General features: G+C 39.4%; 1 protein-coding gene across 2 annotated transcripts in view; it reads right to left on the bottom strand.

Moving 5' to 3' along the window:
* SUFU (SUFU negative regulator of hedgehog signaling) overlaps positions 1-16754 on the bottom strand; it is a 159493-nt gene that overhangs the window by 11848 nt on the left and 130891 nt on the right. For both annotated transcript variants that reach the window (XM_031955761.1, XM_023496204.2), the window contains exons 9-10: positions 6980-7114; positions 4171-4309 (exon numbers count right to left, since the gene is read on the bottom strand). In XM_031955761.1, the coding sequence (XP_031811621.1) occupies positions 4171-4309; positions 6980-7114 (274 nt within the window). The remainder of the gene's footprint in view (positions 1-4170; positions 4310-6979; positions 7115-16754) is intronic.

Genomic DNA, 16754 nt, shown 5'->3' with positions numbered 1-16754 from the left:
AAAAAAAACCCAAAAAACCTATGTTCTATAGTTGCTCTCTCTCCCCTTCCCCAAGGATCCTAAGTTGGCTGAAGAATTGACAATAGTAAAATTGTCCCCCACCCACTCCTGCCCCTTTCCTGGTTCCAAAGTGAAACTGAAAAGTACAGCAAATGAAAGAAATGAGAATCAAGAAGGAAACCTATCTCTCTTCAAGTTCAGCTTAAATGCTCTCTGGGGCTATGTAAAATTAGAAAAGTTTTTCACACTCCCTATCACTGTAAACACTGCTTCACTTTACTGGAACAGGCAATGAGTGGACACCACCCTTTAGGTGTCTGGGAGAAGCAGCAGAGATAGTGTGGGGGAGCAAATAAAGAGCAGGGACTCAGTGTAGGCCAAGGAAGCAGCAGTCTATGGAAAAGAATGCCAAACAAGGTGGTAAAGTGAAGAGACTGGTTTTGTGACACTCTTTTCCTACCATTTCTGGAGCCTCTGAGGAGCTCCTCAGAGGGACTAACAGTTCTTCACAGCCTCTTGGCTATTTATGTCTTCTCCAAATCTTTGCTTCTTCTCCTATCTCCTTCTTCAAGGGCAATGATGGGAAGATTCTCTTATAGGAAACTTCATTGTGCCTTTTTCCCAGTAGATAACAGACCTGGGCCAAGAGCCAAAGCAAGGTGCCAAGACTAAGAGAAAAAACTTCCAAGTCTTAGAGGCTGATGCAAGAAAGCTATTCTTTGGCTCCTCCCAATTCAACCCTAAGCAGCAAAGGGAGATTCACAGCCAAACAAAAAGGTAGCTTTTACCTATTTACTTGACACACTGTGTAAGCTCTTACAGGTTCCTTAAAATGGCCTAGCCAATCTGTCCCCAGTTCTTCCCAGTATTGAGAAGATACCTGGTCTTTGGGGGTGGGATGCATGTGGGGAAAGTAAGGGTCATTTTTGCTCAGAGCAAAAAGATTTTATAGTCCTAGGAGAGGTTAATGTATGATTTTGCCCAGGGGGAGGAAGACCATTGACTACACACTCATTTGTAATCATAATTCCAACCCAGGAGCTCAGCAGAGTATCTGATAGGATCAGCCTGCAACAGCCAAGGTTCATTTGCAGTGAGATCTACAAACCTGAAAGTGATTACAGCTCCAGATTGCCACAATGTGAATTTGCAGTGACAGCAAACAATTAAGATGTGCACTTATAAATGGTCAGACAGGACAAATGATGATTGCTTGGGTCTTGAGAGGATTAGGCGAATGGCTAGGAAATGGGCTAGGGAAAGCTTTAAGGTTTTCCCAGGACTCCAGAGAAACGCTCATAAGCTAGAGAGTGCTTAAGAGAGAAAGAGCACATGCCAGTCTTCCTTGGGAGCTCCCATGTGAGCAGGCCCCTGTGGCGGACTACACTAATGAGTCCAATCACACAAGCCTTTGATTAAGCAGCTCTGAGCACAGCAACTTTATTGAAATACAGTGAGGCGGATGGGTTCGTTCCCACCATTTCCCTTGAGTTCCCAGGGCAACGGCCCACTATTGGGGAACATGTATAGCAGTGTCAGTGAGCCCTATGTGCCCAAACCCTGCTGAGGGGACTGCCTATGAGTGAGTATACTGGGGGCTGGGAGAGCAAAGTCTAGCACTAGTTCTCAGTGGCCAAACAAGGTCATCTCCCTTCCTTACCTGTGGATTTCCCAAATATGTTGGGAGCCTGTCCTTAAGGACTGGCCATGTGTGAGTGGTTCATGGCTCCAGCCTAGCTTCACTACCACAGCTGGATCTCTGGGCTATCTTGGGGATGTAGCTGCGACCCAAAGTCCAAAGTTAGATGCTGTCCTGCTCATATGACTTTACAAAGTGACTGTGGGCCAGGGAGTAAGCCTTAAGAAAATGGTAACAGAAGTACAAACTGTGTTTCAATAGCTTCTCGATCAGAACCATCGGGGGAAAGCCTGGGCAGTGGCTGGAAGACTGAGTCCCATGACCCCCTATAGGACAGTGGGCAGCACCTGCCTCTTCCCCTTCTTAGCCACATTAGTGCGTTGGGGACTCTGGGCTTTAATGGCCTGGAAGCTTCCCTGCTGCTGAGAAAAGGAGTGTTGGCTGAATTCTGAATACCAGTTTAGAGTCAAGGGCTCTTTCTGAAGTGTAACTGAATGAAACGTGTTCCCATGTTCAGAATACCCAAATCTATTCTCTCCCGAGAAAGTTTGTTTGAACCTTTAATACATATTAATGCTATCCCGAGGACATTTCTGCTGAGACCTGTCAGCACGCATCATCTACTGGGAATTATGAATCATTAACTCTCAGAGGCTGGGGCTGTGCTGGTGTCACAGAGATTCTAGCACTGGGCCTCCTCCTCCCCCAGGACACACACTCTGCCTGGGGGGGGGGGGGAGGGGGGAGAGGGCAGGGAGAAGAGGCCCTCCTCTTCCTATTCTCCACTGAGCAGAGAAGCTCCACTATGCTAGTAAGGACACAAGTTGAGAGTGGCAAAGATAGGGAAGAGGAGTGGGGTGGAAGCAGACGCTTCCACTTATGCGTGGGACTCATTTCAAGTGTTACACTTCAGGACTTTTGCTACAGTAACTACCAACACCACATAGATAAAAATCTAATGTTACCAAGTGGGACTTTAAAAATGTATTTATAACTTTATGGTTCAAAGTAATTTTTGTTATGAAACAATGTAATAACGACTGTAGAAAAAGTCAAGATAATTTATGGAGCACAATATCCCTAAAGGCCTAGATTCAATTTTTACCATGGCTTGGTCTGTACGGTGCAGTAGGGTGTCTTCTCTTTTCTGTTTAATTAAGGGTTAGTGGTTTTTTTAGTGGGCTGGGGCAGAGAGGAGAAGAAATTCTGTTGTCAGCTTGGGCAGGACTCCCCTCCCAATATATTTATCAAAGAAACATTAAGGACACAACCCTGCCTCCCTCTACCCCATCTCCAGAACTAGTATAGTTCCTTTTTCCTTACTGATTTATCATTAGACCAATGAGATATATTTCTCCCAGGTGATTCCCATACTACATAACCACCACAGCTGCCATATGCTTCATAATTTATAAAGTTCAGGTAGGATATATGATTTTCTTTTTCTACTTGGTAGAGAGGTTATGACTCTCTTGCCCACCTCCCCTGCCATTATCAACTATTCTCTAGTGGCTCTGGAAGTATGGGAGACCAAAATGATAAGCTAAAGATAGAAGAGAAGATTTAAAGGTGGGAGGGGAGAGGAAATCGAGGCATGTAATATGAAAGACCCAGCAGCCTTTTACTTCCTACCTAGCTCCTACCTGAAGCTGCTTAGAACTTACACCTCATCTAATTTATATTTTAATGTATTTAACATCTACTGGTCATCCTGCCATCTAGGGGAGGGGATGTGGGGGGGTAAGAGGTGAAAAATTGGAACAAGAGGTTTGGCAATTGTTAATGCTGTAAAGTTACCCATGCATATAACCTGTAAATAAAAGGCTATTAAATTAAAAAAAAAAAAAAAAAGAATAAATAAAGCAATGAGAATTTCCAATACCATCAAGCAGATTCCTTGATTGGCTAGACCCAAATCTAGCCATAATTGGTGCTGGAGAAAGATGGCTAATTCAGGTGTAACCCATGTCATAGAACTTGGCTGTGTCTGATCTATGTTTGTGGCTTAGAAAAAATTTAGAGGGATTCCTGCATATGTAGGACACAAGTGATCTGTACATAAATTGAATGATGGTTCCCACATTCATTTATTTCCCTTAGCATTCTTAAAGCACAGAAAGTTCTGCTTCCCCAGATTTAAGGGGGAAATTCAAATCTGTGAGGCTTTTATGGAAACAAAGTGAATAAAGCTGGATGGAGGGAGTCAGAGCAGTATAACTGTCCAGTCAAAAGTATAGGGGGTTCCTGTAATGAGGTATCTGCAATACCTTTGTCTTCTAGAATAGTTTTTGTTTGGTGCTGGTGGTATAAGGACCATTTTCTGGTTGTCCACCAGGTAATGAAGGCTTTCTTGAAGTCACTCGCAGACAATATAGTGTTCTCAGGACATCTTGCGAGAAAGTCTGCCTTCCCAGTGTCTAAGAAAAACAACTTGCCATCCTCCGAAACAGAGGCTACTAAGAACTAGAGGGGAAAAGGAAAGCTTTGGATATTGGAAAGGAGGAGGGAAAAGAAGAAAAAGCCCTTCTCACTTGTAACCAGGGTCCATGGGCTGCATATGGATGCTCTTCAGTGGCAAATGCGCCTTCCACTCCCGTCGAAACAAATGTGATGGCTGTATCCCCTGTAATACTCTTATACGTAAAGTGCCGTCCATGTAACAGTCTGCCCCTATGAAGGACAAAAACAGAGAAAGTAAGGAGCAAGGCTCCTCAAGATGGTCCAATAGCATTGTCTGTGGGGGCTTTTTAGCTATTGTATTCTTGCCAAAACATCCCCCAAAAGGATGGGAAAGAAGTGGAGAGCCAAAACATTTCTTTTCCACTTTCAGAGGCAAGAACCAAAGTCAATCTTTTGCTGGGGCTTTGAAAGATAAAACTCTTCTTTGATATTTCTTTCAGTACCATTTTTCTAGGTGGTTCTGAGACCTCAGAGTCACAGACTATCAGAGATGGGAGGGCCGGCAAATAAGCTGGCTTAATTTATTTTAAAGGTAAAAACTAGGGGCAACTGGATAGTGCAGGTAGATATCAATCTTCTTAGAGTTAGAAGGACTTGAGTTCAATTCTGGCCTAGCTTGACCTTCCTAGCTGTGCAACCATGGGCAAGTCACTTAATCCCAACTGCCTCAGAAAAAAAATAAAAATAATAAAGATAAAAACTGAAGCAAAAAGTAGCAATAAGATTTTCTCAATGTCTCTCTATGAGTGGGTAAGGAGGAAAGAATTAGATGTATGAGCCCATGTTGGCAGTCTCATCTGTTAGGTCTTTGTTGTTCATTCATTTTAGTTGTATCTGACTCTGTGTGATCCCATCTGGGGTTTTCTTCACAAAGATACTAGAATGGTTTGCTATTTCCTTCTCCAGCTCATTTTACAGATAAGGAAACTGAGGCAAATAGGATTAAGTGATTTTCCTGGGATTCCCAGAGCCAGTGTCTGAGGCCAGATTGGAACTGCTCCATCTGTCAGACCTTTCTCACTGTATCTGCACCTGCCTCCCATGTTGTCATTATACAATCTTTGCTACCATATCTGGCCTAGCATCTGAATAACCAACCCAAGGAGTTCAAATAAGGCACTGAGAAAAAGAGGCTCTTAGTAAATATTTGTTGAATAAAAGCATGAATGAATTTATGGTGGTTAAATGTTAAGTTATTCCCACTCTATTTTTCAAAGGTATGGATTGGGAATAACTTGAGTGAAAGTGAGAGTAAAATAGTAGAATACCACTATTTGAAAAAGAGAATTCCTGCTCTTTTTTTCATCAGACTGCTCTGAATTAACTCATTCTCAAACCAAATGTTCTGAGCCAAGTCCAAACACAAGCAGCCTTAAAGGAAGTAGACTTTCCTGGGCTTGGGCCCTGAATTTGTATAGGGATACTCCTCCACTGGTTCCCACTCAAACTCCCATTTACTGAGATACATAAGGTCTTTAACAAAATATGATGGAAATTGCAAATTTAAAATATTTCTGACCCAGACCTTTCCCACTGGCCAATACCCAGCAACTAGAATGCCCTAGCAGGGAAGAGAGAAAAAAGGTAAAAAAATGTATCCCTTTTCTTCTGGATCATAATTCCCTGAGTCAGGGGGTTATTCTTGTTAATCTTTATGACATCAAACTAAGGGCTGAATTCCTTTCAAAGGACTGTAGAGAAACCCACCTGCATCTGATTCTGTCTTATACATTGTCCATGGGACTTTGAGTTGAGTTCCAACCATACAATTTGTATTTCTGGCACTGATATGAGTGACAGAAGGAACACAGCTGGATTTCTTGGTCCCAGATGGAGCCTCTAGGCTAGCACTGGGTTTGGAATTTAAACTGGTCATTTTGGATTAGAAGGTCAAAAAGAAGAATGGATACCGATATTTCCAAATGCCTTGCCCCAGGTCAGATTAATATTGAAAAGACTGTCATTCTCTCAAGGTGAGGATTTCACAAAACTGATCTCTGCATTCTCTCAAGGTGAGGATTTCACAAAACTGATCTCTGCAGAAATGCTAGGTTTCCTTGACCAGATTGACAATCACCCCCACGAAGACTGGGGTGACCAACAATTTTCCTGGTCAAGGTGAAGTCAACATATGGAGGGATGGATCCCTCAGTATGTCTTAGCTTTGAGAATCTATGAGATGATTTGCACAGGTAACAGACTGAAGATGTTAAGAGGTAAAAATGCTAAGGAAATGGACTAATGGTACCCTTCTCCTAGCATTCACCAAAGCTGCAAGGACAGTCATGGTTTACATGGGCTGAGATACAGAGGAGAAAATCAAGAGGAGAAATCTATTCTCCTCTTGTAGTTACAGTGAGTAACAATGTCCCAAACCAATTATTACAGCCTCCTGAAATTATAACTTCTTCTCATCTATACTAGCTAGATACTTATGGCATAGTGGGTTTTTTTTTTTTGGGGGGGGAAGGGGTGGGGAGTGTTGGAAGAATGAAGTTCCCAATCTAGCACAGCACTGTGTGTGAGAATTCCTAAGCCATGACCCAGTGCAACCAGTTCTAGGTTTTGAAGACCACACATTCTCTTCATATAGACATTAACTGAAGCTTCAAAGAAAGTCCTCCACTCCCAATCCCTGAGACTCAGGCTGTGCCCAGCCCTGTGGGCAAGAGGCAACCTCACTGAGAGAAATGTGTGTGCCAAAGGCTGATGGTTTCTTGAGTGTTTTGGATCATATTTCAGATTGCAGCAGTCTGTGGTTTAGGAAAGGATGGAGAAAGGGGATGTCCTGTGAATGGAAGAGCACCACCTGGAGACCAAACTGGGACACTGCACACCTCACACTAGAGAGTGAACAGGTCTGGTTCCCTTTTTGCTCACCTCAGACAAAGTGGAATTAATGCTCCAGACTCCTGGTTGAATTTCAGATGTACACTCTCAAGCTGTCGTGTGCGAATTAGCTCATGGGGAATAATAGCTGCTGAGCTCTCACTTTCTAAACTGTCCTTGCGACTCCTATGAAACAAACACAAATTCAGCACAAATTAATACCAGCAATTTCAGTACTTTATGGAGAAAGGGACAGGCAAGGTTGCTTCATACTAGATGTAATCATATATAACCTAATAGTAGGGTACACTGGGGCCTCCTTGGGGAAGAAAGAGGAAGAATCTGGTAGGCTGTTGTCACAATTTTGGACTTGGCTTTGGGTTGTGACAAAGTGGCTAATATTCTGTAAATCCTAGCAAAAGCTTTCAAGAACTCCAGACCTCCATTCCACCAAGGTCAGGATGGGAGTGTATTATAAGACTAAATTCTAAGAACTTCCTTCCAGTTGACCTCTAAGTGGCAGGGACATGAGATCTGGCTCTGAGTATACAAAACCCTCCCTGCCTATGCTCCCCCAACCCCCGATGGGTAGGGAACTGCAGCAACATAAACATCCCTTAACTGGCCAGGAAATGATATAATCCTCACTGTGGGGGAGGAAATGGGGCTCTCTTATGAGAGCAAGTAAGGATGAGAGAGGCCTTTGGCAAGAGAGAACAACTTTGGGGCTCAACTGCAAAACAGCAAAATTGAGACTTCTCCCTTAGCCTCCTATGTCAGATGTCCTCCAGAGACAGTCCAGCTTTCACCTGGCCTGAGGACTCTTCTCTTCTTGATTCCTGCTGAAAGTTAGAGGTGAATGCTACTGCCCCAATTCCCAACTCTGTGCCCCCTATAGCTGGGTTATTGGATACATTTGCAAAGTAACATTTGCTCTTTCAAATTCAGCTGCTCTGACAACCTTGCAAAAGGACTTAATCAGAACTGTTGGCTACCCACTGACACCATTCAAAAGACCGGATTCTGGTTTTAGATTGTGAACCTCAAAACAATTCCCCAAGTGTCTATCAAAATTCTGGGTGAAAAGCTCAATTTATTTATCATTCCAACTTTAAGAGCCACCCAGAATCTTGGGACTTGACAGCCAAGGAAAAACAGACCAAATATCCCCATGTAAGACTACAGAGGTTAAAATATTGAAGAGAAGGGATCACCAAACATTTCTTGGCTTATTTTCAGGAATAATGAAGTAAGCCAAATTGGTAAGGGAATAAATCTGGGAAGAAGAACAGGAAGTCAGAAAATATAAGAATAGAAGGTGACATCAAAAGTGGAAGGTGAAGTGATTGATTCTGCTACGAAAGTATTATGTTCAATCTCTCTGGTCACAATAGAAACTATGATTTGGCTTGTCTTTTACAGCCTTTTCCATGATTACCCTCCCCAGCTTCTTCTCTTCAAATATACTCTCTGACCAGATTTTTAAAATAGGTCAGTACCAGAGTGCCAAGACACTCACAGAATATCAAAGCTGGAAGGTCTCTCAGAGATGAGAGAAAAGGAAGCTCTGAAAAGGTCTCACCAAGAAGAGCCCAGGCCCAGAGTACTGTATCACTGTCACTACCAACTCTAGATTTGATGGCATCCTAATTCTGCCCAATCTGACTGGGAAGAGCTCCATGTGTAACTGGGGAAACAGCAAAGTTGCCTTCAGTTCAAGAAATATAAGAGTATATAACTTAGGAAAACTATAGTTATTTTGGGATGAAGGGCTTTAGGTGTGGCCTCCACTGAGACCAAGAAAAGCATTCCAGGTTGGGCCCCACTAAGATCCTGTTTTTCTGTTTTTTATTATTCGATCTTAGGCTTGGAATCTGTGTCTTAGGACCTGCTGGAGTCCATCAATACAGAATACCTCACACATCAAGAATCTACTATCTTCTAGCACAAATAAATACAAATGGAGATTAAGAATCACAGGGATGTGGGGAGTGAGAGAAGAATCAACATACAAGGCTGCATCTAGAAAATCTCAAGATGGAGAGGAGAAAATTGTTGAAAGTCAGTTAAAGTCACCTTGGTAACTGCTACAACATACTCCCCCAAACAAGGACATCAAACTCAACTACAAACAGCTTTAAAGAAATGAAAAAGAACTTAATCATCTGAGGAATTAATGTGACAAGTGCCCACATTTACACCTCCCACCAACCTTCAATCATTTGAAAATGCACTTTTATCTTTCATATAAAAAAATTTTTTTTTTTTTAAATCACAAAATGCTAGCTCTGCAGTCCTGGAGTCTGGGTATTTCCGGTACGCTGTATCAGTAGAAATGTAGCCATTCTGCATGCAAAAGCCCAGCCTTTCGATGATTTGTTTTTTCTGGACATCAATGCAGAAGCATGAATTATTTGTGTGGGTGGGACAATGTATTACATCTGCAGCCAACATAGGTTTGCAATGTTTTGCATGGCTGTCAGCTCTGAGTTATAAAAAACCAGTAGTAGGCTCCCCAACATGGCCTAATTATTCAGGCAGGTTGTTTTCTCCCCTGGGCTGCTGGTGGTAAGGAAAGCAGAGGGCTGGGGAGGTGAGGGGGATCTCTGGTAGAGTATATCATTAAGACTTTCCTTCATATATCCCTTAAAAAACATGAAGGACAAGAGGGGCTCTTGTGGCCTTAAGGTCAATTATTGTTCAGGACCTTGCCCAGGGCTGCTAGGCCTGGGTGCTCTTTGGAAGCTTTGCTTCTCCTTGAGGAATGTTAATGGCTTCAGTCAAGGGTTGCTTCATGTTAACCTTCACATAATTGTTAGGGAAAAGAATCCTATCCCCTCCTTCATAAACTTATTCTCACTGCTAAGTTAGTCACTACATTGGGCTTGCAGAGAAGGTGACCTTTGAAAAAAAGCTACACAACTCTTCATAAGATATAAGTCAAAAAAGTCACCATTGACAGGAAACATAGCCCACAATGGACTACTAGTGCTTCAGAATGCTGAAAAAGACCATTAATATCCTGTCCAAATATAATCTACAATCACTGTTTCTTGCTATACCTTGCTTTCTCCTAGACTTCTTTTTCATCCTTACTGTGAAGTCACTATTGTAATAGAGGGACTGGTGATCATGGTGAGAATAAAGAAGTATCTTCCCCATGGAAGAGCAGATTTGTTGCATTGAGCCCGATTCAATTAAATAAACATTAAATAGCTTTTAAATGAAAGGCATTGTGCTAGACAAAAGAGAAAAACAAAAACAAGAAAAGCATGGGTCTCCTAAAGTTTACATTTTGGTGAAAGACACTGCATGTTCACACATTAATAATTTAGATAATTATTTAGATGATAACATAATTTCAAGAGGGAGAGAAGAATCAGTTGAAACAGAGGATTCAGGAAAGGTTTTGTGTAAGATATGGCAGCTGAGTTAATTTTTTAAAAAAGATAGATTATTCGAAGAGGTAGAGAAGATGGAGTACATTTCAGATATAAGCAATAGCTCCTGCAAAGGTCTGGAAGGAGGAGAAGAGTGAAGAATTGAAGGAACAGCATTAGGGCAGAGAGTGAAAAAAAGGAGAATAGAAAAATAAGCCTGGAAGTACAGGCTGATGTCAAATGATAGAGAGCTTTCAATGACAGGGTGAGGAGCATGTATTTTATCACAGAGGCAAAATGAGGGCCACTGAACAGTTTTGAACAAAAGAGCAAACTAATATCTTATGACTGGAAGATGAAATAGGGAGAAGGGAAACTGGAATTGGGGACAACAACAGAGTTTGCAATGTTTGAATGAGAAATGATAAAGGTCTGAATGAAAGTAGTGGCCATTTGTGTAGAGAGAAGGGAACAAATACAAGAAATGTAGACACAGAATTACTAAAGTTTAGCAACCAACAGAATATAAAGATTGTAGGAATCAGAAAAATGAAAGATAGTTCCAAGTTTGCGAAGCTAGGTCAACAGCAGCATCCTCAAGAAGAATAAGTTTGAAAGAACAGTAAATTAAAGGGAGAAGACAATACATTCTTTTTTTTTTTTTTTTTTTTTTTTTAAACAAATGGAATTTGAGATGTTGTGAGGACATCCAAATGGAGTTATCTATCAGGAGTCATCCATATAATGAATTATGTGGAACTAGAGTAAAGGACAGAAATTAAAGTTAAATATAGAGTTCAGCTACTCAACTAGTTTGAATCCATTTAAGTATACTATCATGTAGCCTATGTCATTTTATTTACAACAACATTAGGAAAATCAAACACTTTGTTAAAATCCAGGTAACTACAACATTTTTCTGACCTATCAGTCTAATAACCCTATCAAAAAAAAATGAGGTTAGGATTATCATGATTTGTTTTGATTTATTTTTAATGAAGTTATAATGGCTCTTATGATCACTTTCCTTTTCAGAATGACATATAATGATCATTCCTTTAATAACATATTCTAGAATAGTAGGAACTAAAACCCAAAACATTGGTCTATACCAAGTCTACATATACTCAATTCTCTTTCCTCTTTTGAAAACCAGGCCATTTACTCTCTGATTGGTCATAACTTTGTTTTTCATGATTTTCAAAGATAACTGACAATGGTTTAGGAATCAAGTCACTGAATAGTTGTGTCATATCAATCATCCCATGCTATTCTTATTCTTCAGATTCATTGTTTCTTGTAGAATAGTGATACTTCTTAAACATTTGTTTCAAAATTTATTTAACCATTCCTTCAGTGAAGGGCATCTACATTTTTGCTACTGTAAAATATTGTTACAGTAAAAATTTTGACATCGTCTCCTATTCTATTCTCTTTCATCCATTATCTGCCAAAGAAGTATCTCTCTTCTTTGTCAAGGTCTACTCCTTTCCCATCTTCTCCAAGAGATTGCATTTTTTTTAATTATAGTTTTTTATTTATAAAACATATGCATGGGTAATTTTTCTTTTTCTTTTTAATTAGCTCTTATTTCCATGTTTTTGCAGTTTATTACTTTTTTTCTTTTTTATTATTATATCTTTTTATTGACAGAATATATGCATGGATAATTTTTCAACACTGACCCTTGCAGTCACTTCTATTCCAACTTTTCCCTTCCTTCCCTCCACTCGCTCCTCTAGATGGCAGGCAGTTTCTTACATGTTAAACATGTTAAAGTTTATCTTAAATACAATATATGTGTACATATTTATATAGTTCTCTTGTTGCACAAGAAAAATCAGATTTAGAAAGATAAAAATAACCAGGCAAGAAAAACAAAAATGCAAGCAGTCCACTCTCATTTCCCTGTATTCTTTCACTGGATGTAGCTGGTTCTGTTCATCACTGATCAATTGGAAATGAATTGGATCCTCTCATTGCCGAACATAGCCACTTCCATCAGAATTGATACTGTTGTCCAAGTATATAATGATCTCCTGGTCCTGCTCATTTCACTCAGCATCAGTTCACGTAAAGTCTGTCCAGGCCTTTCTGAAATCATCCTACTGGTCATTTCTTACAGAACAATAATATTTCATAACATTCATGTACCACAACTTATTCAGCCATTTTCCAACTGATGGGCATCTACTCAGATTCCAGTTTCTAACCATTACAAAGAGGGCTGCCACAAACATTTTTGGACATCAGGGTCCCTTTTCCCTTCTTTAAGATCTCTTTGGGATATAAGCCCAGTAGTAACACTGCTGGATCAAAGGGTATGCAGAGTTTGATAACTTTTTGAGCAGAGTTCCAAATTGTTCTCCAGAATGGTTGGATTCATTCACAACTCTACCAACAATGCATCAGTGTACATGGGTAATTTTTCAACACTGACCCTGAAAAACTTTCTGTTGCAACTTTTCCCCTTCTTCCCCCCAACCCCTCCTGTACATGGCAGGTAATCCAAAATATGTTAAATCTGTTATTAAAGTATATGTTAAATCCAATATATGTATACATATTTATATATTTATCTTGCTGCACAAGGAAAATCAGATCTAGAAAGAAAGAAAAAACCCAAGGAGGAAAACAAAAATGCAAGTAAACTATAATAGAAAAGTTGGAAATGCTATGTTGTGGTCCATATTCATTTTCCATAGTCTTCTCTCTGGATGTAGCTGTATCTCTTCATTATTAAACAATTGGAACTAGTTTGAATCATCTCATTGTTTAAGAGGGCCATGTCCATTAGAATTGATCATTGCATAATTTTGTTGTTACCATGTATAATGATCTTCTGGTTCTGCTCATTTCACTCATTGGCCATTTCTTATAGAACAATAATATTCCATAACATTCATATACCACAATTTATTCAGCCATTCCCCAACTGATGGGCATCCACTCGTTTCTAGCCACTACAAAGAGGGCTGCCACAAACATTTTTTGCACATGTGGGTCCCTTTTCCTTCTTTAAGATTTCTTTGGGATATAGGCCTAGTAGTAATACTTCTAGATCACATGGTATGCACAGTCTGATAACTATATATCGATGTCCCAGTTTTCCCACATCCCCTCTAACATTTGTCATTATCATTTCCTGTCTTTTAGCCAATCTAATAGGTATGTAGTGATATCTCAGAGTTGTCTTAATTTGCATTTCTCTGCTCAATAGTGATTTGGAGCACCTTTTCATGACTAGAAATAGTTTCCATTTCTTCATCTGAAAATTGTCTGTTCATATCCTTTGACCTTTTATCAACTGGAGAATGGCTTGATTTCTTATAAATTTGGGTCAATTAAGAGATTGCATTTTCAAGCATCATCACACACCTCAAATCTTCAGCCTCTCCATATCAACTGGTTCCTTTCATCTGCCTTCAAATAAACCCAGGTCTTCTTCATCTTTAAAAACCCTTAATTTCCTCAAGCTATCATCCTTTATCTCTGCTCTGAAAAAGTTTATGCTCACTTCCTCTCTTCTCTCTTAATCCTTAAAATATTGCAATCTGACTTGCACTCTTATTACTTCACTGAAACTGCTTTCTCCAAGTTAATAATGATCTCTTTTAATATTATTTTTTATTCTGAACTTAAAAAAACAAAAAAAAGGAGAGCATTTTCATGTATTATAGCCAAACACAAAGATCTATGAAAATGAGAATTTTCATTTCATACTTACTTTAAAAAATTACAATAAATTCTATATATTATTTTCAGTATTGTCCTCCTTGTCTGTTTCTCCCTCTTCAACTTCCTTCTATTTTGTTTCTGTGCATTTTAAAAAACTTTCAAGGGCTTTTTTGGGGGAAGGGGAGTAGAGTAACCAGTATTGTTCAATGTCCCTCACCCTATGATTCTTACTTTTCAAGAGTAGTAAGGGAAAAAAATTTCTTGTTAACAAAGTCTTCTGGATCAAATGGATCCATACAGTAGTTAAAATGTCAAGGTACAGAGACATTTTTGGACATTGCTTTTCTAATGGATAACAGGCTTCTTCATATGGTCTTTGGAAACATGAGTGGTCACTTCTTTCAAAGCTACTTTTCTTTACAATGTAACTCTCTTTGGTATATATTGTTCTATTGGTTTTGCTCACTTTGCTCTATGAGATCTACCATCTGAAATCATCTCTTTCAGCACAATTAATATTCTACTGTATTAATATACCACAACTTGTTCAGTTATTCCTCAATTACATGAGCCAATCCAAGGCATGCCCTTAAGATTCTAGTTCTTTTCTTTTTAGCTGTAATCCTAGTATCTCCTGGAAGGATTAGGAAATTTTTCTCTTTTTTGGGGGGTAAAGTGAGTGGGTGGCTGTTGCTGTTCTCTCCCTTATACTACTCTCCCTGTTAACCTTCTTCCCTTTCCTATCCCAATTGTTTTCTTTCTTGATTTTGATATAGTTCTACACAAACTGTGTGTGGTATTTAACCTTCCTTTGTCTATTTCAGTTAAGAGTGAGATTTGTCTAATGTTGACTCCTTCCATCTTTGCATAATTTTTTTTATTTGCCCTATAACAATATATAGAAAAACTTTACTTACTTCTATTTTCTACACTAGTGTATTTCTATTACTCTCCCTTTTCTTTTCCTTCTTCAAAACCCTCAGAAGAGAACTAATCCAACCCCAAGTCTTCCGTTTTTGTTTTTTTTTAATTCCCTCAATATCCTTTTTGAAAATATTATGGTCCTGCAGGGATCCCTGCCCCTCATCACAAAGTAAATACTTTATCATTATATGGCTCCTTCCAATCGCTCAAATAAATTTATTTTTGTATTTTTTTTTTTTGAGCTTTGTATTTATATTTCAACGTTCCTATTCAGTCCAGTCTTTTCATCATAAATGCTTTAAAGTCCAATTTTTCTTTAAAGATCCATTGTTTACCCTGTAGGACTATACTTAGTGATTCAAGATAAATTATTCTTTTATAAAACTATATATCTTTTGAAAAGCATATTTCAAAACCTGCTTTTCCACTGTAATAAAAGTTGCCAGGATTTGTATGGTCTTGACCTCGTATCTTGGTCCTTGAACTACATCTTAGGTTCCTGGAAGTTTTTCTTCTTGGATTTCTCTCAGTAGGTGATCAATAAATTCTATTTCCACTTTCACTTAACTTTCATTTATAATTTCTTGAAATATTTTCCCACAGCTTTCTAGGAGTTTTATTAAATTATCTTCACCTTGACGTGCTTTCCTAGTCAGATTTTCTTTTTAAAATATCAGCTATCTTACACTTTTTCTTCAATTTTTTTTCAATCTTTTGATTTAGTTCTAATGCTTTTTCTATCTTATGAAATCTCTGATTTATGTTTAGTCTATTTCAATTTTTAGGAAGTTCATCATTTGGAGGAGGCTGATCACTTTCTAATTTTTCTCCAATCATTTATTTCTTCATTTCTTTCTTATCTTATCTAATTTATTTTATTATTGTCTAGGTAATCCTTGCGGAAATTCTATTTTCTCTTTGTCATAGAAAGTGAGTGTGTGTCTCTCTCTTTTTTTGCGACGCAATTGGGGTTAAGTGACTTGCCCAGGGTCACACAGCTAGGAAGTGTGTTAAGTGTCTGAAGCCAGATTTGAACTCAGGTCCTCCTAACTTCAGGGCTAGTGCTCTATCTACTGTGTCATCTAGCTGCTCTGTGTGTCTCTTTTGAGGATTTTATATTTGTAATTAATTCAATACTAGTCAGCACTTTCTTTTATTTGGTCATCTCTCCTGCTTTAATTCCTGAATGTGGGTTTTGTGCCAGGGCCAGGCTGTGTTCCTGGTGCACACCTGAGTGGAATGATCATCCCTACTTGGTTGCTACCTGGTCACTTGTGTACTTGTGCTAACCTTGACCTTCTAGGGTTAGGCGCCTAAATCTTTAAGGTTAGACAGGGGTCCTCAAACTACAGCCTGAGAGCTGAGGACGATTAGATTATTCCCCCTCACCCAAAGCTATGAAGTTTCTTTATTTAAAAGCCCACAAAACAAAGTTTTTCTTTCTACTATAGTCTAGCCCTCCAACAGTCTGAGGGACAGTGAACTGGACCCTTGGGTTAGAGTGCTGGAACTGTGGGTGAGGCCAGGTCTGGGACATCCAAATCTAACTGCTGCCACACTGCTTTCTCTGTCTTTGCTCATTAGGGTTTTCTGACATTTCCAAAGTCCCCTTAGGTATTTCTGCCCAGCTTATTGCTTCCTGGAGGGAAGGGAAGCTTCTTCTCTCCTGACTTCTAGACAATGTCAGGGTTCTCTCTGGTCCTTCCGAACTTGTCACTGGTTTTACTGACAGCCCCTTTCCAATTCCTCTCTTGGCTTCTTGATAACATTTTATGCAGTTCTGGTGTAAAAGAAGTCAGTTACTGTACAGTTTCTCATTGGATTTCTAGATTGTTAGTGGGTCT

Source organism: Sarcophilus harrisii, chromosome 2 (assembly GCF_902635505.1).
Source record: "Sarcophilus harrisii chromosome 2, mSarHar1.11, whole genome shotgun sequence".
Classification (NCBI taxonomy): domain Eukaryota; kingdom Metazoa; phylum Chordata; class Mammalia; order Dasyuromorphia; family Dasyuridae; genus Sarcophilus; species Sarcophilus harrisii.
Note: the sequence above shows the minus strand (reverse complement) of the source record. Positions and strands in the feature narration are given on the sequence as shown.